This window comes from Rana temporaria, chromosome 12 (assembly GCF_905171775.1).
Source record: "Rana temporaria chromosome 12, aRanTem1.1, whole genome shotgun sequence".
Taxonomy (NCBI): domain Eukaryota; kingdom Metazoa; phylum Chordata; class Amphibia; order Anura; family Ranidae; genus Rana; species Rana temporaria.
The window spans coordinates 37,807,464-37,832,967 of NC_053500.1; the positions used below are offsets into that span (position 1 = coordinate 37,807,464).

General features: G+C 41.9%; 1 protein-coding gene across 1 annotated transcript; it reads right to left on the reverse strand.

The window, feature by feature from the left end:
• Nucleotides 1–5,632: 5,632 nt before the first annotated feature.
• LOC120919622 (NXPE family member 1-like) lies at nucleotides 5,633–25,504 on the reverse strand. Its single transcript, XM_040331858.1, has 6 exons — nucleotides 25,114–25,504; nucleotides 22,505–22,608; nucleotides 16,535–17,247; nucleotides 12,649–12,710; nucleotides 8,033–8,251; nucleotides 5,633–6,218 (listed from the first exon to the last, which is right to left on the reverse strand). Exons 2-6 carry the CDS (start codon nucleotides 22,592–22,594, stop codon nucleotides 5,680–5,682), a joined length of 1,623 nt encoding a protein of 540 aa, XP_040187792.1. The 5' UTR covers nucleotides 22,595–22,608; nucleotides 25,114–25,504; the 3' UTR covers nucleotides 5,633–5,679.

A 25,504-nucleotide genomic window follows, 5' to 3' on the forward strand; every position in this document is an offset into this window, starting at 1 on the left:
GTAAGTTTACACTTTGTAAAAGGTGCCTTATCTTTGCGACGGCAAACTAACACTTGCGGCGACGTAACGACGGGAAAAAGTTTTGTGGATCGCCGTAACTGCTAATTTGCATACCCAACGCTGGTTTACGACGCGAACAACCCCCAGCGGCGGCCGTGGTACTGCATCCTAAGATCCGACAGTGTAAAACTATTACACCTGTCTTGATATAAAAGTAGCGTCATGTTACATATTTTTGCCTTATATTCGTATTCATGGAACCTAATTATGACATCCCTTGGGATTTCAGCTGATAATCCTTGTGGTTTCCCGATCCTGTGCACTCTTTCTATTTTTATAGATTCACTCTCTGTTCTTCCTAACACAGGATTAAACATCTTTTTCATTATTCCTATTAGATCTTCTTCCTGTTTGACCTCCAGTATACCACGTAACCTCATATTTTTCCTTCTTTTTCGATTCTCTTGATCCTCAAGTTTAGATGCCATGTGAGTGTGTACCTAGTCTCTTTTCTGTATCCTCTACTCTCCCAAGTATCACACCAGGGTCTCCATGTAATTTTGCCATATTAATTTTTTAAGTATTTTCCAGTCTTGCAAACATTGTTGCCATTTCTGATTTGGTAGGCAAATGGGCGTCTAAGCCAGCTTCAGCCCCTTCTGTATAATATTCACTCTCTACATCTGTTCTTAAAGTGGTTGTAAACCCTTACAGACCACTTTTAATTACAGGTATGCCTAGATTAAGGCTTATTTATAAGCACAAGAAATATCTCCTAAACCTACACATTTTAGGAGATATTTGAAAAAATACAGGCACGATGTCTTCGGCACGTAGGAGCACTGAGCGTGCTGTTTCTGACTGGCGGCTCCTGCACGCATGTGTGGGAGTGACATCATCGCGGCTCCGACCAGTCACAGCGCCGGAGCTGTGATACCCGGAAGTCACTCAGGGCTGCAGAGGCTTGATCTCAGGTAAGTTATTCATAATGCAATAACTTATTGTACCATTACTCCCCTATAATGTAGATTTAATTGCGGTGGATCCAGGCACCCCCTCCTTTTTTTAAGTAATTCATAATGAGCTAGTATGCAATGCATACTAGCTCATTATGCCTTTGTCTTGCAGGGTGTATTTTTTTCCCGGAGGCTTTACTTCCTCTTTAAAGCGGTTGTATAGTCCATCTTTACACTTTTACCTACAGGTAAGCCTATAATAAGGCTTACCTGTAGTTAAAAAAATATCTCCTAAACCTTTACGGTTTAGAAGATATTCCCTTGCAATGAGCTGCTGACTGCAGGGGGATTCTCGGCTAAAGGCCTGGCGGACGCCGGACCTTGCCAGAAAGAAGTCTCCCGCGTACATGCGCAGGAGTGATGACATCGCAGCTCCAGCAACTCACAGCGATGGAGCTGCGATACCCGGAGGACACGCCGAGGCAACATGTCAGCTACCTCGGCGTGGAACAGGTGAGGGACTGACGCCTCGTTCATAGGTAAGTATTTCATAATGAGCTAGTATCCATTGCATACTAGCTCATTATGCCTTTTGCCTTACAGGTGACAAAAAAATAAAATATTTTGGGACTATACAACGCTTTAAGTGACTAGTTGGACTTGTGCCTCCTGACATCCTATTTTGATTGCTTTTATTTTTTCCTGTTGCCTGATTCATCCAGGCTTGTTTCTCCAGTGTCAATTTCTTATTACTTCCCTCTTGCATCATATATTTCTTTATTGTTACCGGGCTTGCACTTGTTTTTGATGTTTTTTCTGCTCCACTCCCTTTAGTTGGCTTCCCTCTCATTTTCTCTAGGCCTTTGCTTCCTTTTTACTTCTCACTTCTCTTTAAGGATTAGAAATGTACTGTTTTATTGTTCTCATATCTGCCACACTCTTTGCCTTCTTACTTATCCCTATCCCCTTTTACTTGTATTAATTTACATTTTATTCCTGCACCCCTGCTCTTTTTCAACCGCCCTCTCCACTTTACTCAGGCCACTCTTCTATTTTTTTTATTTACCTCAAACAGTTGGATTCCTACTTTTAAGATAGCAGATCCATCTCTAATTATGAACGGCCACATGATGAACGCTGAGAGCGAGGCTTGGATTAATTCTCTGAATAAGGACAATAAAGCTTCCCGTCTGGTGTATATTCTTGCACAGGCTAATGGTCAGGGGCAATATGATGGCTCTCCTGCAGACTGAGTTGGAGAAGCTTTACTTGGGACAGAAATATTTATCAATAATATCCCCCAAGAACTGTATGAAGATAAATTAATTTCACTGTATCACACTGCTGGAACGTTGTTTGTCTTCTGATGACTTGTCTAGTGGACAGATTACACACATCTGTGCCTCTTCCATTGTGTGCCTCCTAGGTGTGCATTACCATTGTTAACTGAGTGACCTTTTGTTTCCGTCTGTCTGCTCATCTCTTGAAGATGTGATTAATGTTGTGACCACTTTACCTTGTGGGATGTTATGTGTTTATGTTTATGTAATGTACCATTATCCAGGGTTGTGGGTGCCGTACTGTCCGATTGGCTAGTTGTTAATTAGTTCATGTTAATTCGATCACTGTCAGCTATTGTTTGCTAGAGGTGGATTAGCATACTGTTTATGTTGGCTGTTTCTTAGCAATGGTAGCTATATTCCTGTATATACAGTAGTTTCCTTTGCATACCATAATGTAGGTAATTAGGCTCACCTGATCTGGCGATAATGTAATTAGGCTCACCTGATCTGGTGTGCTATATATTCTGTATGGTTTTACAATAAAGTTGGTTCCAATACCAGAGCACCGAAACTAGTGTCTAGATTCTTTGGTGCAATATTCAGCTATAATACCTGGTTACTGGGTCCAGACTGGAACAAGCTATATCTTGACGGAGGCACCCAAGCTGGGTACTGGACAGTTCCATCACAATATATCTGTTACAGCAACAGCGCTCTTTAACACCAAATAGCACTTATTACTAAAAATTAGAGTATTATCAAATCACACAGTAGTAAATATCTTGCAATAAACATATCTGAATCGTGAAAGACAGTCCCATAAACAATCCAGGTTTAATAGGTGCCCATAAACTTTAAAGACAGTCCCATACACAGTTTAATTTTTAATAAGTGTTCATAAACAACCACCAAGATTAATGTGCCATAAAGCACAATATACAGTATATAAAAAAAATCCTCCCACTCTCTCTGAAATCTTCCACCATTCCACACCACCAAAGTATCACCCATGTGCCTAATTAGCTGTCACCCCACCCGATGCAATGGACCTCTTTATTACTCAAGGTGGTCAACAGCACTTTTGTATCCCAAGCAACGTGTCAGCACCACCCTGGTCTCATCTCAATGCTCTTGTTTAGGTGGCTCAAAATATATGCGAAACATGTGCAAAACAAATCTAATGGAGTAATATTGCCAGTAGTATTTATTACAAAATATAGAAAAAAATTGTGCAGCGCAATGTTATAATGAAATATGCAATAACGAAATAATTGAAACGATTGCAAAATAATAATAATAAATAGATAAATAAATATAAAAGTCCAAAATGTGAAAAAATTGATTCACACATCGCACCAATCTGTCATTTGATTTCTGCTGGTATGACTGCCTGGTAAAACAGGGGTCCATACCTTAAGGTGAGAGTAGCCATTCTTAACGGTGGAGGGATCACTTTAATTTGAAGTAAAAGTCACCGGTGAAGATTTGAAGTGGTTGTCACATAGTTCCTTTGGATTTTTTCACATTTTGGACTTTTATATTTATTTATTTATTTATTTATTATTGTGCTGGGAGAGGTAGAGTTAGATCTTGTCAGAGTGCTACTGTTTCAATCTGAAGCCACAGAGTATTGGGGCGAGCAGTCCACCAATGTTTGGCTTGATCCAATAGAGTCGCTTTATTATAGTTCTGCTGAGGTTCTAGACTCGCTAAGCATGGAGGACTTCAAACAGGGCTTACGGCCTGCCCAAATAAAATTGTTGAGTAAACGTTGAATTTTAGACAAGTCCAAGTGTAGCATGGGTATTGGAAGAGTCCTAAAGAAATACAAAAAGTGTGGTAGAAGGAACATTTTAGACAGGGCAATACGCCCTGCTCATGAGGCATGGGGGGCGGGGGACATGGATGTACATATGTGCTGAAGTTTCTGGAATAATATAGTAGGGTTAGAACGTAGCAACATAGTAGAGAGGGAAGTAAGCTAGACGCCTAAATATGTCATGGAGGAGTTCAGAGCCCAGAAAAAGGGGGCTATTTTGGTGGTTTAATTCTTTAGCGAGAGTGGTAAAGAGATCCCTAACATGGAGGACTTGGAACAATCTCAGAGACTTCTCAGAAGGCAATCGATATGATAATATCATCAGCGTATAGGCCAATTTTATGTGACGTTTGTGCCACTGTGATTCCAGTGATAAGGGGGTTAGAGCAGATGGCTTGGGCAAGGGGCACAGTTACTAAGGCAAAGATGAGGGGTGATAGTGGGCATACTTAACAGGTGCCATTCGTGATTGGGAAAGAGTCAGAGAGGATGCCTGATGTCCATACCCTGGCACTAGGATTAGAGTAAAGGCCTAGAATGGCTTGAAGAAAGTTACTTGAGAGGCCAAATTTTCCCAAGACCACCTCTAGGAATGTCCAATGGTCAAACACTTTCTCTGCGTCTAGGGAGATCAGCAGAGAAGGCATTTGATGATTTTCGGCCCAGCGGATAAGATCAGTAAAGCGCCTAGTTTCATCTGCCGCTTGAAGGTTGGGGATAAAACCTACTTGGTCGGGATGAACATATGTTCTGCAAGTCTGGTTGCCAAGAGCTTGGCATTCAGTTTGAGGTCTGTGTTGAGCAAGGAAATGGGGCGAAAATTAGCCGGGTCATGAGTAGGTTTTCCTGGTTTGTGTATAGAAATGGCAACAGCTTAGAGGGTTTCAGCAGGAATCTCTCCATTCGTTAATAATCTATTAAGAAAATTGCTTAAGTGTGGGGTGAGTTATTCTTGGTACATCTTGTAATACTCGTTGGGGCCTGGCGTTTTGTGTCTTAATACTTACCTGAGCCCATCTTGATCCAGCAATGTTGCACAAGAGCCTTGGCTGTCCAGGACTCTCCTTCCTGATTGGCTGAGACACAGCAGTGCGTGCCACTGGCTCTTGCTGCTGTCGATCAAGGTCAGTGAGCCAATGAGGAGAGAAAGAGGGTGGGGCCGAGCCACAGTCTGAATGCAAACACAGAGCAGTGGCTCCGTACGGGTGCCTTCATCAGCAGGAGGGAGGGGCCAGGTGCACCAGCCAGGGACCCAATAGGAGGATCTGGGCTGCTCTGTGCAAAACCACTGCACAGAGCAGGTAAGTAAAACATGTTTGTTATTTTTAAACAAAAAACAAAACAAGACTTTAATATCACTTTAACTATAGTTTAGAGCCAAAGAGAGGCTTATGACAAGGTTTTATGTTCACTTACCTACAGCATTAAAGCTCTAAACCAAAGACTATCATAGGAGAAATTCATTATTTTTTGCTTCTCCGTTTAGTTGCCAACCAAACTATAATTTAACACTGCCCTGAGAGTTTTACCAAAATGTTTTAGTATTTATATTTCAAGTATTGTAATCGGCACCCTTCTCTTTCTGCTGTTTTTATTACCTCAGTCAACAACTACCTTTAAACTAGCAGATATATGTTAAAAACATATATATTTGGTCTTGGACAACATTTTCTGGAGGATGAACGTTATTTGTATTGTACGCTGTGGTCATGTCCCAAGCATCGATCACACCAACATGAAGATCCCTGAAGATGTCCTTTACTATGAGATACTGAATATAGCCATGGAAGTCACTGAATCTCTCGGCATCTAAGTTTGTCTCTCTGGTGTTCTCTGTTTTAATAATAACCTTGACGTCTGGACTCCGTAAGAAGAGACGTTCCAATGCCTTGCGCACATTAATTACTCTTCTGATGAAGAGATGGATGGGGAAAGGTCTGAAGTTTTGTCCCAGACAGATAACGATCACATAGTGTGGACCTCCATGCAGCTGGTCTATTTGCTCACTTACGTAGTGGTCGTCTTTTACAAAGTAAGATTGATTCACTGCAACAACTGGATGGCTGTGCTTTTTCCACTGTAGCCTGATGTTCCTCTGCAGATCGACTGATAACGCCATAGACGCCAATCCTGTTCGATGCAGATCAAAATGTTTCAGTCCTGGTTTAAAAAAAATAATAAAATGCCATGGATTAAACTGTGACTGAAGTGGACCGTATCCAGAACAGTGAATATTGAAGCACAGGTTGATAATTTTTTGGCAGGTTTATTCATTAAAGGATATACATACAAAGAATAGAGCTGGCAACTCCAAACGTCCTTGTTGCTTCTTTATTGATGCATAAAAAAGTGATTAAAAACATACAGGGGCTCACGCGTTTCGGCTTACAAGCCTTGATCACAGCATCTTAGTCATTAAAGGAGTTGTAAAGCCTCATGGTTTTTTCACCGTAATGCATTCTATGCATTAAGGTGAAAGACCTTCTGTGCTGCAGCACCCCCCCAGAGCCCTTTTTCTTACCTTAACCAGCCACTGTCTCAGGTCCTCTTTGGACAGATTGATAGCAGCAGAAGCCATTGACTCCTGCTGCTGTCAATCAAATCCAGAGCCAGTGGGGGCGGGGGCCAAGTCCTGCTGTCTGTGTCAATGGATGCAGCAGTAGGACTCGGGAGCGAGCTTGCATGAATATCCCCATTGAAAGTGGCTCTCCGTGGGGGCACTCAATGAAGAGGAGGAGCTAGAAGCGCTGTTGGGGGACCACAGAAAAGGAGGATCGGGCCACTCTGTGCAAAACCCTTGCACAGAGTAGGTAAGCAAAACATGTTTGTTATTTAAAAAAAAAATGAACCTTTACAATCACTTTAACCGCTTGCCGAACACTGCACGACTTTAAGACACGGCATGGCGCGGGCGCGCCCACCACAAGCTCCGCCAGTGTGGCCGTGGGTCCCGCGGACTCCTTGTCCGCCGGGTGCCCGTGATTGTGTCAAGGAGCGGCAGAACTGGGATGCCTGTGTAAACAAGGCATTTCCCTGTTCTGCCTTGTGACAGGTCACTGATCTACTGCTCCCTGTCATCGGGAGCAGTGATCACTGTCGTGTCACTCATAGCCCAACCCCCACACAGTTAGAATCACTCCCTAGGACACACTTAACCCCTTCATCGCCCCCTAGTGGTTAACCCCTTCCCTGCCAGAGTCATTTACACAGTAATCAGTGCATTTTTATAGCACTAATCACTGTATAAATGACAATGGTGACAAAATAGTGTCAAAAGTGTCCGACGTGTCCGCCATAATGTCGCAGTCATGATAAAATTTGTAGATCGCCACCATTACTAGTAAAAAAAAAAAACAAGAATGAAAAAAAAAATGCCTTAAATATATCCACTATTTTGTAGATGCTATAACTTTTGCGCAAATTAATCAATATATGCTTATTGCGATTTTCTTTTTTACCAAAAATATGTAGAAGAATACATATTGCCCTAAACTGAGGGAAATGTTTTTATATATATTTTTGGGGAATATTTATTAAAGCAAAAAGTAAAAAATATATTTTTTTGTCAAAATTGTCTCAATTTTTTTGTTTATTATGCAAACAATTAAAACCGCAGAGGTAATCAAATACCACCAAAAGAAAGCTCTATTTGTGGGAAAAAAAGGACATCAAATTTGTTTGGCTGCAACGTCGCACGAACGCGCAATTGTCAGTTAAAGCGGCACAGTGCCGAATCGCAGAAAATGGCCCAGTCATTGGGCAGCCAAATCCTTAAATTAAAGTGGTTAAGAGGGTACACAAAGCAATGATATAACAAAACTCAGCTACAGTAAGCAGCAGATTTCTAATTAGTAAAGTCAGGTCAGTGAAAGATCAATTTTGAATACTCTGGTTTACTTCACTTTGCAGGATTCTAAGTGACATTTTTAAGTGTATTTTTTGAGTGACTGTATGAAATAATATTTTATTATTACCTTTAAATGTTTTTTCTAAATAAAGATACCATTGATGTACAGTAGAGTCACCGATGAGATATATCATTTTGTCTTTAAAACAGGTGTACATTTGTTCATGGAGTGTGAAATTGGCGAGGCGACAGAACGCAGGTCTCCATTTATTCTGTAACACAAATCCGCTGGCAAATGGAGGTTCCATCCCAATCTTGCATTGTTCTAGAGACATGGGAGGTAATTCTGTGAAAATGAAAAAGAAGCAATAAATATTTGTTAGCTGTCTTACCTGCTACAGGATTTGTAATTATGTTCTTTTAGTCTCATGATTCTGCATACTCCTGCCAGACAACATAGCAAGTTCCTGCACTCCACTAAAGCTGCTTTATAGACTACGGTCAATAAACAATTGTGACACATCGGGCGCGTGTGTATGCTATTGCCAAAGGAATGGTATCCAGGCACACACATATTTGCCGGTGTCTTGTCGATCTAGTTCCCCTATCGAGATGGTTCCCTGCCTGACTGCGCAGGCGCAGACGAAGCCCAGGGCATCCAGGCTCATTCCTTAACATCCCCGTGGATTGGAGGATGTTAAAAGAGCCAGGAGGCCGAGCGAGCGCAGCGTCCTCTGGCTTCCCACGGGAGTAGGCGTTTCTATGCTGAGGAGGAATGTCCTCTGGGAGGTCGCCCAGATGATTGACGTCCTTTCAGAAAACGTTTTCCCCAGGGAATAAGGCCCCGCCCCCCGTATTGCGTAGGCTAGTCACGAGTCACCGCGTTTTCGAAGGAAGCCGAACATGAAGAAGCTTGTATAGAGCCGACTCGCAGCTCTGCATGTTCGGCTTCTTTCGGAAACGCCGTGACTCGTGACGCGCCTACGCAATACGGGGCGGGGCCTTATCCGCCGGGGGAACTTTTACTGAAAGGACGTCAATCATCTGGGCGACCTCCCAGAGGACATTCCTCCTCAGCATAGAAATGCCTACTCCCGCGGGGAGAAGTACCGGGAAGCCAGATTGCAAATATAGATTATACGGTATGTACAGCGTAAAAAAATAAAAAAAAATGCGGACTGTACATGTTAGAAGTATAAAGAAGTTGGTCTGATATAGATAGTTATTTGGGTGAACCTCCGCTTTAAACATAATTACCATCACACCCTTAACTGTGCAAAAGCCTGTCTGATTGGATGTATTTTTAAAGCGGAGTTCCAGAAATGAAACTTGCGCTGATCTGGTTCCTCCCCCCTCCGGTGTCACATTTGGCGCCTTTCAGGGGGGAGCAGATACCTGTCTAATACAGGTATTTGCTCACACTTCTGGCGAAAGAGCGCTGCAGAATCCGCGGCAAACTACACCATGTCTGTTGCTTTAGAACACCTGCAGTATTTCAGCTTTTACGTAATCATAACAAAACATGTGATTCGCTACATTCTTTTAAACTACATAGGTCTCTTATTTTTTATATAGATAAAGGAAAGCCAGTAGACATGTGCAATTTGTTTAGTTCCAAATTCGTTAATTCGGAAATATCCAAATTTTCGGAAATTCAAAAAAAAAAAAAAAACAGAAAATTCTAAATTTTGAAAATTTGGAAATTCGAAAATCTGATTCTTTTGTGAGATACTGTGTATGTGTGTGTATATATATATATATATATATATATATATATATATATATATATATACACATACACACACCTCGAGTATAAGCCAAGTTTTTCAGCACATTTTTTTGTGCTGAAAATGCCCCCCTCGGCTTATACTCGAGTGACCTTTTTGTGCCTGACTTGGCACACATATAGCCCCACTCCGGGAGACCTACGGCTGGGGAGCACCGATTTTTCAAACCCGGCACCCCTTCTATAGACTCTCATGTTAAATGTCAGTCTAGTCATTGACACAGTGAGGCATGGGCACAGTAAGGCGTGGGCACAGTGAGGCGTGGGCACAGTGAGGCATGCACATGGACACAGTGAGGCACAAGGAGGCATGCAGATGACACCCTACTGGAGTCAATACTTTTTCCTATTTTTTGTGGTAAAATTATGTGCCTCGGCTTATATTCGGATCGGCTTATACTCAAGTATATACGGTATATATATTATATTTTATCTAAATAAAATATGTCTACCCTCATCCTCTGACATAAAAATAAATATACTTGCTTAATGGGCAGTGAGTTTCTAGAATATTGACTGGCATGTTTAAAATATGCTATCCCTGAGCACGATAACAATCAGTACTTCCATATACAGCTATAAGGCATCTGCATGTTATTTAACTGCGTTAATACCGAATACCTGTATCCCCCTCCTGCCCAGGCTAATTTTCCGGTTTTAATGTTGTCGCATTTTCAATGACGATTGCGCGGTCATGCAAAACTGTACCTAAACAAACTTTTTTGCATTTTTTTTGAGACAGATAGAGCTAGACATGTGCAATTAGTTTTGTTTCGAATTTTGTCTTTTAATGAATTTTGACAAATTCGTTAATTCGGAAATATCCGAATTAGAGAAAAAAAATTGAATTAGAAAATCCGAAAACCTGAAAAATCGAAAATCTGAAATAATAACTTACTAATAATAACTTAACTATTACTAACGACTAAATTATAGGTATTGGAATTCTCTTTAACCACTTCCAGACCGCTGTACGTCTTTATACGGCCTAACTTTAAAGATAGATATCTCGGTAACGGCAGCAGCTGCTGCCACAACCGAGGTATCTATCTTTAGTGTCAGCGGTCCGGTACATGATAACGGCGGTCTCCGCGGCGGATTCGCTGCGAGATCGCCGTTATCGGCGGCGGGAGAGGGCCCCCCCCTCCCGCCGCTCTCCCGCACCCTCCGCCGCTTACCGGAGCCGTCGGTAGCGGCGGAGGAGATCGCGACCATTCGGCAGCTGTGCGGGGTTGCGAGTGAAGGAAAAATGTCCTTCACCCGTCCCCAAAGCTCTGCTGGGCGGAAGTGACGTCAAAACGTCAGTCCCGCCCAGCCTCTTAAAGAAAGATTTTTTTTTTTGTCATTTGAAAAAATGACATTTTCAATTTATTTTTTATTTTTTTGCATTTAAGCCTAAATATGAGGTCTGAGGTCTTTTTGACCCCAGATCTCATATTTAAGAGAACCTGTCATGCTTTTTTCTATTACAAGGGATGTTTACATTCCTTGTAATAGGAATAAAAGTGATATTTTTTTTTTTTTTTTTTTCCAGTGTAAAAAATAATGAAATAAATAAAAATAAATATGAAAAAAAAATAAAAAATGTTTTAAAGCGCCCCGTCCCGACGAGCTCGTGCGCAGAAGCGAACGCATACGCGAGTAGCGCCCGCATATGAAAACGGTGTTCAAACGACACAAGTGAGGTATCGCTAGAGCGAGAGCAATAATTATAGCCCTAGACCTACTCTGTAACTCAAAAAATGCAACCTATAGAATTTTTTAAACGTCGCCTATCGAGATTTTTAAGGGTAAAAGTTTGACGCCATGCCACGAGCGGGCGCAATTTGTAAGCGTGACATGTTGGGTACCATTTTACTCGGCGTAACATTATCTTTCACAATATATAAAAAAATTGGGCCAAATTTATTGTTGTCCTATTTTTTAATTCAAAAAAGTGATTTTCTTCCAAAAAAAGTGCGCTTGTAGGACCGCTGCGCAAATATGGTGTGACAAAAAGTATTGCAATGATCGCCATTTTATTCTCTAGGGTATTAGAAAAAATATATATATAATGTTTGTGGGTTTTAAGCAATTTTCTAGCAAAAAAAACTGTTTTAGTCTTGTAAACACCAAATCTGAAAAACACCCAAAGTAGAGAAGTGGTTAAAATTTGTCTGTTAGTGAACGTAACGAATACAAATTTATCAGAAGTTACGAATTATCCGAAATAACGAATGCCATAGCTAAACGAATGTAATGTAATGAATTAATAATAATAAATAATAATAATATTTTTTTATTATTATTATTATCTATTATTAATTTGTTCCGTTCCATTTGTTCAGATGTGGCATTAATTATTTCAGATAATTTGTAACTTGGGATAAATTTGTATTTGTTACGTTCACTAACAGAAAAAAAAAAAATTGGAAATTCCAATGCCTATAATTTAATAGTTGGTTATTGTTAGTTAGTTATTCTTTAGAATTTTCTGTTTTTTTTTTTTTTTTTTTTTCGAATTTACGAATTGCGATCATAATGAATGACCTAAAAACAAAACAAAACAAAAACGAACACATTTTTCGTCAGTGTACATGTCTAGATAGAGCTTTCTTTTGGTGGTATTCATTCACCACTGGGTTTTTAATTTTTTGCTAAAACAATATAAAAAAAGACTGAAAATTTGGAAAAAAAAAAAGGTTTTCTTATGCCTCGTACACACGATCAGTTTTCCTGACAAGAAAAGTGCGATGTGTGGTTTTTGTCAGGAATTCCGACCGTGTGTATGCTCCATCACACTTTTTCTGTCAGTTTTCTTGCCAAGAAAAGATTGAGAGCAGGATCTCAATTTTCATGACAGGAAAAATTCCTGTCACGAATCGCGGTCATCTGTATGCAATTACGACGCAAAAAAAACGTGCATTCTTAGAATCAAGCAGAAGAGAAGATATGTAAAAAACTGAGGGATTACTTACCTGTACAAGAATACACATCAATGGATTCAAAGTTTTTGTGGATTTCAATAGCAATATTTTCCCTGGAAAAAAAGATTAATATTGTACTTTATTGGAATTCACCACAATTCAGAGGAATGTTTTTTTCTTTGTGTAATATACAAGATAGTATTCTTATTATTCTTATTTTTATATCCTCTCACAGCCATCTTTCATCCAGCGGTCGATTTTCGGGCTCATATAGCTTCTTTTTGTGACCGCCCTCGTAGCATTGTGTTGATCCAACCCAGAGTCTGTACATCCATCCATGTCTATGGGAGTCATTGAGCGCCCGGTTTTGTGGTGTTTGTGGGTAAGCATGCTCATACTGCCCCTTCTCTGGAGCACCCCCTGGCCACCTGCCACATGTTTATATAACCCATATGTTCATGTATTGTGTTTTTAGTCACCTTGTATGGCTAAGTTGATTATTTTCTTTCACTTAGTTATAAACATTTTTGAACGGATTTTGCTTTCCCCTGAAGAAGCGAAAATTGCGAAACATGTTGGGAACATGCGATCTATGTGTGCTTTAAACTGCAACATTGTTTATTGATGACCACCATAAACTATAACTTTGATTGGATCATGATTTTATACATATTTTGTATTTAACAAAATTATTTTGTAATTTTTTAAGACGTTCTTTCTCATCATTACTGCTCTACCTATTGCACCGCAAAATATCCCCTTTTTCTTTTTGTCCTGAATTCAACATTTCTATTTGGGATTAGGTGCCTATATCAATGGGTGATTCTATTAGTGCTTGGACAAATAAAAAATAAAAAAAATACAAGATAGTAGTATTACTTTTTTCTACACAAAGGATATTTTTTTTTTAACCAGCACATGTAATTATTTTTTTTCATTAACATACCTAGGATGTCTAGGACAAGAGCTGGTGACAACCTGTTATTCCCTATTCATCTGCCTACCACTTTAATGCCTGGTACACGCTACAAGTTTTTTTTTTTTTTCAACCCGCTGGGTTGAACGAAAAAAAAAACCTGACAACTCTGGTCGGAGCCGATATACTAACCATCCGCAGTTAATACAGCGATCTCTCCCGCTGAGCTGTTGTGTTCTGACAGGGGGACGGCTCCCCTGCCAGAACACTTCAAATCAGCGCTTGCAGATCGGGAGCCGGTGGGCTGCTGCTTTTTGAGCATGCTCGTCTTCTGTAGGACAGACCGACATACACATGGGCCGAATGTCAGACAGTTTTTATTGAACCGCCCGATGTCTCCCAGAACTCGGGCCATGTGTACGTGGCTTAAAGTGGAGGTTCCCCCTAAAAAAAACTTCTAACGATACATTCAGAAGACTGATTACGCTGCAGGAAGATGTTTTTTTTTTGGTTTTTTTCGTACATACCTCGTTATCGACGTTTCATCCCTCGGCTTCCGGGTATGATTCTTGTGGGGCTGGGCATTTCTAGTTTATTGACGTTCCTCCGACCGACGCATACTGTGCGTCACGACTTTCCGACAGAAGCCGAACGTCATTGCGCAGGTGCCGTATAGAGTGGGCTCTATACGGCGCCTGCGCAGCGACGTTCGGCTTCTTTCGGAAAGTCGTGACGTCAAGTATGCGTCGGTCGGAGGAACGTCAATCAACTAGGAACGCCCAGCCCACAAGAATCATACCCGGAAGCCGAGGGATGAAACGGCGATATCGAGGCATGTACGGAAAAAAAAAAAAAAAACAGCCTACCCGCAGTGTAATCAGTCTTTTGAATGTATCGTTAGAATTTTTTTTTAGGGGGAACCTCCACTTTAAGGACAAGTGTGTTCTGTAGACAGAGTGACCGTCCAATCAACTCTGTGCAGGCCAGTCAAGTTCCTCCACCCCAAACTCGCTCATCCATGTCTTTATGGATCTTGCTTTGTGAACTGGTCCAAATTATTTGGTGGAGGGGGGATTGTGGTGTGGGGTTTTTTTTCAGGTATTGCCCCTTTGTTCCAATGAAGGAAACTCTTAGGGCGTCAGCATACCAAGACATTTTGGACAATTTCATGCTCCCAGTGTTGTGGAAACAGTTTGGGGACGGCCCCTTCCTGTTCCAACATGACTACGCACCAGTGCACAAACAAGGTCCATAAAAATGTGAATGAGCCAGTCTGGGGTGTAGGAACTTGACTGGCCTGCACAGAATTCTGATAGTACACTCAATCAATTTATGGCTGCCAGGTGTCTTCTATACAGGTAACGATAATGCAGGAATACGAAAAAAGGTTAGGACAGCCGCACTCCAAAAAAATGTCCTTTTATTGTAAAAACAAATCACAAAAATACATGCCAGAGCAAAAAAAAAACAGATGGAAGCTGACGCGTTTCACACTGTAACTCAGTGCTTAATCATAGCTTCATAAGCTATGATTAAGCACTGAGTTACAATGTGAAACGCGTCAGCTTCCATCTGTTTTTTTTTTTTCATTTGCATTGCCAACATGCGACAATGCACTGATTACTGTGAAAATTATACTGGCAGAGAAGGGGTTAACCCAGGGGTGCCCAACCAGTGGCCCTCTGATGTGGCCCGCGACGTACATCGGCGTGCGGCAGTCGGCAAGTGGTTAATAATCCAACATGTTAGATCATTTTTTTAAAAACTAACGATTTCTCATCAATGATGAGAGAATCGTGTGAGAAATGTAAATCGAAAAAGAAATGTGCAAGTGCAAGAAAAGAAAATTCCCGGAAAGAAAACAAGGTTCCCAGACACAATTTTGGCAATTATCGACTCTCTGCCCGTCGCCGCTGCCGCCCTCCTCACAGCCACTCCAGGCCCCGGGTACTACTGGGTGGGCTGTGGAGGAAGATCACTCCGCCAGGGAAAGCAAGGAGATAAGCAGGCAGGCGGCTCGCCGGGACTTAAGCAGAACGGGCATGCACCCGAAACTGAAGCAGTAAAAAGGGTCGCTGGTTCGAATCCCGACCACGACACTACCTGCCTGGTGTTTGCATGTTCTCCCTGTGCCTGCGTGGGTACTCCGCTTTCCTCCCACACTCCAAAGACATGCTGGTAGGTTAATTGGCTTCTACCTAAATTGGCCCTAGTATATGAATGTGAGTTAGGGACCTTAGATTGTAAGCTCCTTGAGGGTAGGGACTGATGTGAATGTACATTGTATATGTAAAAGCGCTGCGTAAATTGACATCGCTATATACCGTATTTATACGCCGATACCCGCTTTCCCGCGCCGAGTTTTGAATACTGCGCCGACATATACCGAGCGCAGTACACTCGGGTATAGTCGGCCAGTCTCGGCTCCTTCCGCGCTCACGTCCTGGACGTACAGGACGTGAGCGCGAGTGTTGCCGAGCCTGCCCAACAATACACGAGTGTACTGCGCTCTGTATATGTCGGCGCAGTATTCAAACTCCCCACGGGAAACGAGCGGGAGGACGCGAGGATGCCGCAGAAGGACGCCGGACCCGACGACGAGGACACCCGAAGCCCGCAGACGGACCCCGGACCTGACGAAGAGGACACCCGAAGCCCGCACACGGACCCCGGACCCGACGAAGAGGACACCCGAAGCCGCAGAAGGATGCCGGACCCGACGAAGAGGACACCCGAAGCCGCAGACGGACGCCGGACCCGACGAGGCCGCCGATGGACGCCGCGCAAGACACCAAAACTGTAAGTACAAAAAAAACGTTTTTTCCACAGGATTCGGGGCCACTTTAGGGGTGCGTGGTATACGCGGGAGTGCGTTATACCGCGATGAATACGGTAAGTACCTAAATAATAATAATAATAATAATAATATGTAACCCTGCCTAAAATTTATATTGTATTGTGCAATTTTTATGTGTTTTTCTTGGTGGAAATTCAAGCAGTTTCTATTGGATATGTACTGACCTGTCCAAAAGAGATTTCTCAAGTGTGCTTAGAAAGGAGAGATCACTGTTGAAATCTTGGAGGTATGTTAATGACTCACAATGGAAAGATTCTGGCTTAGCGCAGTAAAATATCTCATTGTATTCTTCCTTTCTATATTCACATATTTCCTTCTTTGTATTTAGTTGGAATCCACATTCAGACTTCACTTGATGAGTCCCATTTGTAAAAGTCCCCATGAAGTAAATGAGGCCATAGCTCCGATTCCTCGCTCTCCACAATGCTGAGACAGCCTCACTTGGATGGTAGAGGACCAATGAGAAGAAAACCTTTCCTTCCCAAAATAAAGTGAAATGGGCATGATAGGTTCCATCATCAAAATCTTCAATTCTTCCAGAAGCCGCAGCTTTAAGATCTGGAGAAAAGATCCTAGCTCTTATGAAGTCTCCTCCATATGTTTTCCTGTTACCCAAATGGTCAAACATCTCAATATGGACAATTATTGTCTCTCCAACACAATACTTTTTTCTGGGGTTCAGTATGGTGGCTCTGCTCTTCTTAGCACTGGTTGTGTGGTCCTTGTGGGTGAATGTGATGGAAGGAATCAAGACAGCAATGTTTTTGAAAATGAGAGAAGCTTGAATTTCATCCTCTAATGAGTAGCCGGGAATTGATACAATTTTTTTCTTATAATGTACAGTGGGATTGCTGAAATATGGGACTACATCGGAGCTCTGGAATAGAAAAAAAAAATAGGTATAAATGCTGATTTAAAGTTCACCAGGTTTTGAGGACATTATATGCTGCAATGAAGTGGGCAGGGGATATTTAACAATTGGGAACTTAAAGCGGGGGTTCACCCTTAGAGGGCACTTTTTCCCCTTAGCTTCCTGCTCGTTTTCTCTAGGGGAATCGGCTATTTGTATTAAAATATGTGCAGTACTTACCCGTTTTCGAGCTGCATCTTCTTCCGTCGCTTCCGGGTATGGGCTTCGGGAGCGGGCGTTCCTTCTTGATTGACAGTCTTCCGAGAGGCTTCCGACGGTCGCATCCATCGCGTCACGATTTTCCGAAAGAAGCCGAACGTCGGTGCGCAGGCGCAGTATAGAGCCGCACCGACGTTCGGCTTCTTTCGGCTACGAGTGACGCGATGGATGCGACCGTCGGAAGCCTCTCGGAAGAATGTCAATCAAGAAGGAACGCCCGCTCCCGAAGACCCATACCCGGAAGCGACGGAAGAAGATGCAGCTCGAAAACGGGTAAGTACAGCTCATATTTTACTACAAATAGCCGATTCCCCTAGACCGAACGAGCAGGAACCTTATGGGAGAAATTTTTTTTTTTCATAAATGGGTGAACTCCCGCTTTAAGAGTTGACACTGACAGCATATATTAGGCCCTTTGTAAACAACTTACTGTGCTGAGAGCGCACTCCCTGCACTCTCCCAGCATGGTACCCTGTGGGGATCGGTAAGCTCCCAATGCATACTTGCGATTGGGAGCTTTCTGATCATGTGACCGCTGTAAAAGCCCATCACAGCGGTCACATAACCAGAATACCCGCCTCCCGACTTTTGGAACTTTTAAAGGGCCAGGAGGCAGTCGGCGCCAAGGGGTTAAAGCATATTTCTATTTCTGATGTAAAATTTGAGAACACCCCACTATATGTAAATATTTTCTTTCCTTTTAGATGTTTCTCAGGACAAGGTGCCATGGCTGACTGCAAGGCTTTGTGAACATTGTTACAGCGAGCCTGTCCCAAGTCTGTCCTGATTAACCACTTAACGACCCCTTCACGCCGATATACGTCGGCAGAATGGCAAGGCTGGGCACATCAACGTATATGTACGTTGTCCTTTAAGCCCGGTCGCGGGCGCGCGCCCGTGGCGCGCTCCCACGACCCGGTCCGAAGCTCCGTGACCGTGGGACTCGCGGACCCGATCGCTGCTGGAGTCCTGTGATCGGTCCCCGGAGCTGAAGAACGGGGAGAGCCATTCTTCACTGTGGCGGCGCCATCGATCGTGTAATCCCTGTTATAGGGGGACACAATCGATGACGTCACACCTACTGCCACACCCCCCTACAGTTGTAAACACACTTAAGGTCACACATAACCCCATCAGTGCCCCCTGTGGTTAACTCCCAAACTGCAATTGTCATTTTCACAATAAACAATGGGGCAAATCCACAAAAACTTAGCCTAACTTAACTTTTACCATTTAAGTTACACTGGCGGAAAATTTCTACCTAAGTGCCCGATCCACAAAGCACTTACCTAGAAATTTTCGGCCGTGTAACTTAAATGTCTCCGGCGCAAGGCGGTCCTCTTCTGCAGGGGGCGATGACAATTTAAATGAGGCGCGCTCCCGCGCCGGCCGTACTGCGCATGCTCGTGATGTAATTTTCCCGACGGGCAGCGCGCGAAATTACGTTACGCTGGGCTTTGTGGATTGCGACGGGACAATAAAGTTGCGTCGGGTAAAAAAAAAGTTACGCGCCGAAAAATAAAATTCAAAATTTTAAAAAAATAGCGGCGATCGAAAAAAAGGTCTGTTTTTACAAGGTGTAACTAGTTTACACTTTGTAAAAGCATCCCTAATTTTACGCATGCAAACGTAAACTTACGCAGAAAAAACAAAGCTGAAAAGCTTTGTGGATCTCCGTAAGTCCTCATTTGCATACGCAAAGCGGCATTTCAACGCGAAATGCCCCAAGCGGCGGATGCGGTACTGCATCCTAAGATCTGACAGTGTAAGTGTCTTACAGATGTCAGATCTTCTGCCTATCTTTGGAAAACTGCTTCTGAGGATCAGTTCCAAAGATAGGCACAGGGATACGCAGGCTGAACAGCAGTTCCGTCTGCGTATCCCTTTTGAGGATTTGGCCCAATGCATTTTAAATGCATTTTTTGCTGTGAAAATGACAATGGTCCCAAAAATGTGTCAAAATTGTCCGAAGTGTCCGCCATAATGTCGCCATTAGTAGTAAAAAAATGTTTTTTTTATAAAAATGCAATAAAACGATCCCCTATTTTGTAAACGCTATACATTTTGCGCAAACCAACCGATAAACGCTTATTGCGATTTTTTTTTACCAAAAATAGGTAGAAAATAGGTATCGGCCTAAACTGAGGAATTTTTTTTTTTTTTATGTATTTTTGGGGGATATTTATTATATCAAAAAGTAAAAAATATATTTTTTTTTTCAAAATTGTCGCTTTATTTTTGTTTGTAGCGCAAAAAATCGCAGAGGTGATCAAATACCACCAAAAGAAAGCTCTATTTGTGGGGAAAAAAGGACGCCAATTTTGTTTGGGAGCCACGTCGCACGACCGCGCAATTGTCAGTTAAAGCGACGCAGTGCCGAATCGCAAAAAGGGGCAAGGTCCTTTAGCTGCATTTTGGTCCGGGTCTCAAGTGGTTAATAAACAATGCAAGAAGCCCTGCCCCTAAACTTTTAGATCTTTGTTAAGACAGCCAGTATTCAAATCTAGTTAGAATTGATAATGAACAGTATAGGCATGGGTAATTATGACAAACGCAGCTGCTCAGCCTGCTTATAAACAAAGCAAACTACCTAGTGTTTGTTTAGGGTTCAAAATAGAGCATCTAAAAAACATTACATTTTTTTAATATATTCATTATTTTATGAAAATTACAGTACAAAAATTGGATACATACATAGCGTCAGAAAGTACTCTTTGCATTCAGTCAGACATACGACAGGTTAAAATGGTTGTAAAGGTAAAAAAAAATTCCCTAAATAGCTTCCGTTACCTTAGTGCAGTCCTCCTTCACTTACCTCATCCTTCCATTTTGCGTTTAACCACTTGACCACCGCCCCATGTCAAAAAGACGTCCTGTTTTTTTTGTTTACAAACTTTTATTGCAAAAGATAGAGAGCGGTACATAGTTGGATATATATAAAGATACAGCATAATTATAAAAGATGTGGTAAGTTCATATCAGAAACAGAAATATAATATGACACAGCAAAGCAATTGGGGTTAACAGGCATTACTTAGAGATGGGAAAGAACCATGGAGGATCTTGAAAGAATATTGAATATTCATCTTTTCAGGGGGCGGTGGTGTACACGATAACGGCGGTCTCCGCGGCGGATTCGCCGCGAGATCGCCGTTATCGGTGGCGGGAGAGGGGCCCCCCCCTCCCGCCGCTCTCCCGCGCCCTCCGCCGCTTACCGGAGCCGTTGGTAGCGGCGGAGGGGATCGGATGTGTCCGGCAGCTGAGCGGGGACGGGACTGAAGGAGAAATCTCCTTCACCCGTCCTCATAGCTCTGCTGGGCGGAAGTGACGTCAAAACGTCAGTCCCGCCCAGCCTCTTAAAGAAACATTTTTTTTTTTTGTCATTTGAAAAAATGACTTTTTTTTTTTTTTTTTTGCATTTAAGTCTAAATATGAGATCTGAGGTCTTTTTGACCCCAGATCTCATATTTAAGAGGACCTGTCATGCTTTTTCCTATTACAAGGGATGTTTACATTCCTTGTAATAGGAATAAAAGTGATCAATTTTTTTTTTTTATTTCAGTGTAAAAAATTATAAAACTAAATAAAAATAAATAAGAAAACAAAAAAATTTTTTTTTAAAGCGCCCCATCCCGACGAGCTCGCGCGCAGAAGCGAACGCATACACGAGTAGCGCCCGCATATGAAAACGGTATTCAAACCACACAAGTGAGGTATCGCCGCGATCGTTGGAGCGAGAGCAATAATTCTAGCCCTAGACCTACTCTGCAACTCAAAAAATGCAACCTGTAGAATTTTTTAAACGTCGCCTATCGAGATTTTTAAGGGTAAAAGTTTGACGCCATGCCACGAGCGGGCGCAATTTTTAAGCGTGACATGTTGGGTGTCATTTTACTTGGCGTAACATTATCTTTCACAATATATAAAAAAATTGTTGTCTTATTTTTTAATTCAAAAAAGTGATTTTTATCCAAAAAAAGTGCGCTTGTAAGACCGCTGCGCAAATACGGTGTGAAAAAAAGTATTGCAATGACTGCCATTTTATTCCCTAGGATGTCTGCTAAAAAAAAATATATAATGTTTGGGGGTTCTGATTAATTTTCTAGCAAAAAAATTGTGATTTTCACATGAAGGAGAGAAGTGCCAGAATAGGCCCGGTGGTCAAGTGGTTAAATGTCCTTATTTCTTCTGAGAAATCCTCACTTCCTGTTCTTCTGTCTGTAACTCCACACAGTAATGCAAGGCTTTCTCCCTGGTGTGGAAAAAACCTATTGAGGGGGGAGGGGGCGAGCAAGAGGGTCAGGATGCTATTTACTTTGCAGATAGAGAAAGGAGCTGTGTGTTAGTGGGCACCCTGGCACTCCTGCTCGCCGCTCCCCCCTCAAGAGGCTTTCTTCACACCAGGGAGAAAGCCTCGCATTACGGTGTGGAGTTACAGACAGAAGAACAGGAAGTGAGGATTTCTCAGAAGAAATAAGGACATTTAAAAGCAAAATCGAAGGATGAGTTAAAGCGGTAGTAAACCCGCTGCCGTTTTTTTTTTTTCCCACACCTGAAAAGCAAAAGCCATAATGAGCTAGTATGCACCGCATACTAGCTCATTATGAAATACTTACCTTGGAACGAGGTGTGAGGAACTAACCTGGTCCACGCCGAGCGAGATGTCATCTTGCCTCGGCGTGTCTTCCGGGTATCGCCGCTCCAGCGCTGTTATTGGCTGGAGCGGCGATGTCGTCACTCCCGCGCATACGCGCGGGAGACTTCTTTCCGGCAAGGTCCGGCGGCTCAGAAGAAATAAGGACATTTAAAAGCAAAATGGAAGGATGAGGTAAGTGAAGAAGGAATGCACTAAGGTAAAGGAAGCCATTTAGGATTTTTTTTTTTACCTTTACAACCCCTTTAGGCCTAAGTCCACCTAATGCAGCTTCCTGTAATGGAGTGGCAACTATACTATACTGCTCCTGAGTTTAGAGAAGCGTTGTCAATCTGAGTGATTAGTACATACCTTTGTGTAGTGACGCACTGTAAAGCTTAACAGGAAGACGGTATACAGTGTGACAGCCAGAGCAAACATTTTTTTCCATGTAGTAGTCATTGCAGTTTCATAAACTAAAACACATGAGATTACTTCTGTTATCTATATGTGAATGCAGTCACCTTGTCCATAAACAATTACAATGAAGTTACAACATTTTTCCTCCAGATCATCAAACATGCTTCACCACGTGCCAATAATTCCTGCACTCATCAGGCCAACAAGCAACCTTGTTCAAGACCTTCCTGACTAGCAGAGTTGTTTGTGTCTGTGCTTTTTCTTAAGCACCTATTATGTAAGTGCAAGTATTTATGGTTTTACATTGTTTTGATTAAATAAATCTTTTGCCATTTTTACTCTCCACATAAAACTGGGATCCACCAGGAGAAGAGCGGACATAGTTGTCTGGCTATTTGGTTTTAAGTCATAATGCATGCAGGCTGCTTGTTTTGCCTGATGAGTGCAGGATTTATTTGCACATGGTGGGTAGAGTTGGGCCAAACACCCCCCCCCCATTCCGTTTGTGACAGACCTCTTGAACATGGGACCTGAACTTGAAAAATCTAAAGTGCCCATTTTGAAGGCCTATATGCATTTTATTGGCCATAAAAGGGTATGGGGGCCTGCGTATTTCCCAGGGAGACATGTACCAATGCAAATACATATCTTTTTTAAGGAGTAGTGATTTTAATAATGCATAAAGGGAAACAATAAAATAAAAAAATCCTTTAAATATAGTGCCCGGGGGTCCCCTTAGTCTGCCTGTAAAATGGTGCATCTGTACTGTGTATAGAACCTGCTGCAGCAAAACGTATGCCGCGTACACACGACCGTTTTTAATGTCATGGAAAAAAACAAAGTTTTTCTCAACATGATTCTTGTTAAGCTTGCCTTGCATACACAAGAGCGTGAAAAAAAAATGCTTGAGCAAAGCGCGGTGACGTACAACACGTACGACGGCACTAAAAAGGGGAAGTTCCATTCGAATGACGCCACCCTTTGGGCTTGATTATGCAAATTTCCCTTCTCATAACTTGCTTCTGAGCATGCATGTTTTTTCCCTGTCATTAAAGCCTACACACAACCAAACACCGAGAAAAAATAGAGCAGGTTCTAAATTTTTAATGGCCATTTATCACGTTGAGAAAAATGCTCTGGAGCCTACAGACGATCGTTTTTAATGACCAATTTAAAAAATGGCATTTTTCTCTTCATGAAAAAAGGTTGAGTGTACGCGGCATGACATTTATGAAGGAAAAAATTACATTTGACCTGGATCCTGAAAAAGTATCCTTCGGGTCTGGTATGAATTTTGAGGGGAACCCAACGCCAAAAAAAAAAAACAGCGTGGGTTCCCCCCACAATCAATACAAGAGCCTTACCGAGCATGCAGCCCAGCAGGTAAGGAAGGAGGGGGATTAGCTCTGCCCCCCCCTACCACAAAGGACCTTGTCCCCATGTTGATGAACAATCAAAATAAATTATAAGAAAATGTTCATAACATATGTGATGCAATTCAGGTCTCAACACCGTCACCAATGTTACGAATTTAGGAGACAAACAACACCCGGTTTAATTAAAAAGAAAGGTCAGGTGGCGCTTTGTATGGTTTGAGAACTGTGGTCTGTGCTGGTAAACACCAATGGGATATGCATCGGGATAGCTCCACCTCAAGATTTGTTCAGAAAAAATGGAAAAGCAGGACCATAGCATAATTTCATTTATTAAAAACTAAATTAAAAACCACTGTGAGATGTTGGGTCATACTTACAAACACAACGCCAATTAACGTCTAGTGATTAAAGCCCACACGACTTTCCAGGGGTCAATTCAGATAAGTTTAGCAGACTTGCAATGCTATGAAAATATTCAAGTAACATGATAATTAAAAAAAAAAAAAAAAACAGTTTGATGCAAACTAGGTCTCCGCTCCCTCCTTAGGAACACAACATAAGCAACTGAATTAATGAAGGCCGTGGAAAGACATTCACTATGTGCTTGCTATCAGAATCCTGATCTGTATACTTCTTTAGGACTGTCCTCTGAAACTTCTAAAACAATTGCAAAGGCAAGAAACCCAGACAACTAGCATTTTCAGAAGATGTCAGTAATAGCCGCCTCCATTTTTGTTCTCTATTGGTTTCCTTTGAAATTAAATCGTTTAGCTTTTTGGAGGTTATTGAATGTTGGACCTCAGCTTTGTTGATTGAACTTGTGTCTAAATCCAAGAACATACATGTAATATATTGCTTCTTACCAGGCCTTTGTTAATGATAAGCATCTGAATTGGAGCCAAGCTTGCCACTTGCAGGCTGAAAATGTTAATTTAGAATATTATGCAATGTTTCATATTGATTGATTAAAAATGTTATGGAGAAAACTGTGTCAGTGTTGGGCCATTCACCAAGCACATGGGTAGAGCCCATAACCCCATGTAGGCAACAACGATTAGCTTACACAGAACAGCTTCTTCTGCTTCCAGTAAATGTTCAACTTTCCCCTGTAAAGGTAAAGTGCAAATTATGGTCAACCTGGAGATTGTAGAATCTGCCTGCACAAGTACATACAATTCAAATTACCAATTCAGCAGAGGATCAGAGGCATGAAATAAAATTGCAACGGAAGAGGATTTTGTTGAAGTAATCATGGGAAATACCTGCAAAAAAAAAAAAAGCTGTTGGCGAAGAATAGAATTCAGTGATCTAATTCTAATTTGTTTATTATGTTTGTCATATTGCCAGCATTCTTTACGAGGGTGTTATATTGGGTGTTTTGTTTTAACAGTGTTGGTTTTAAGAGATGGGTGTGCATCTATTTTATATAGGTAATGTATGCACTTTATTTATGGAGGTACAATGAAAATATTTTATGGGTTTTCCGGGAGTGACAAATTCTATTGTTTATGAAATAGCAGGTATAATCCACCTGGATGCACAAAGTAGTTGCGATATGTACAGTTTTACTAACACA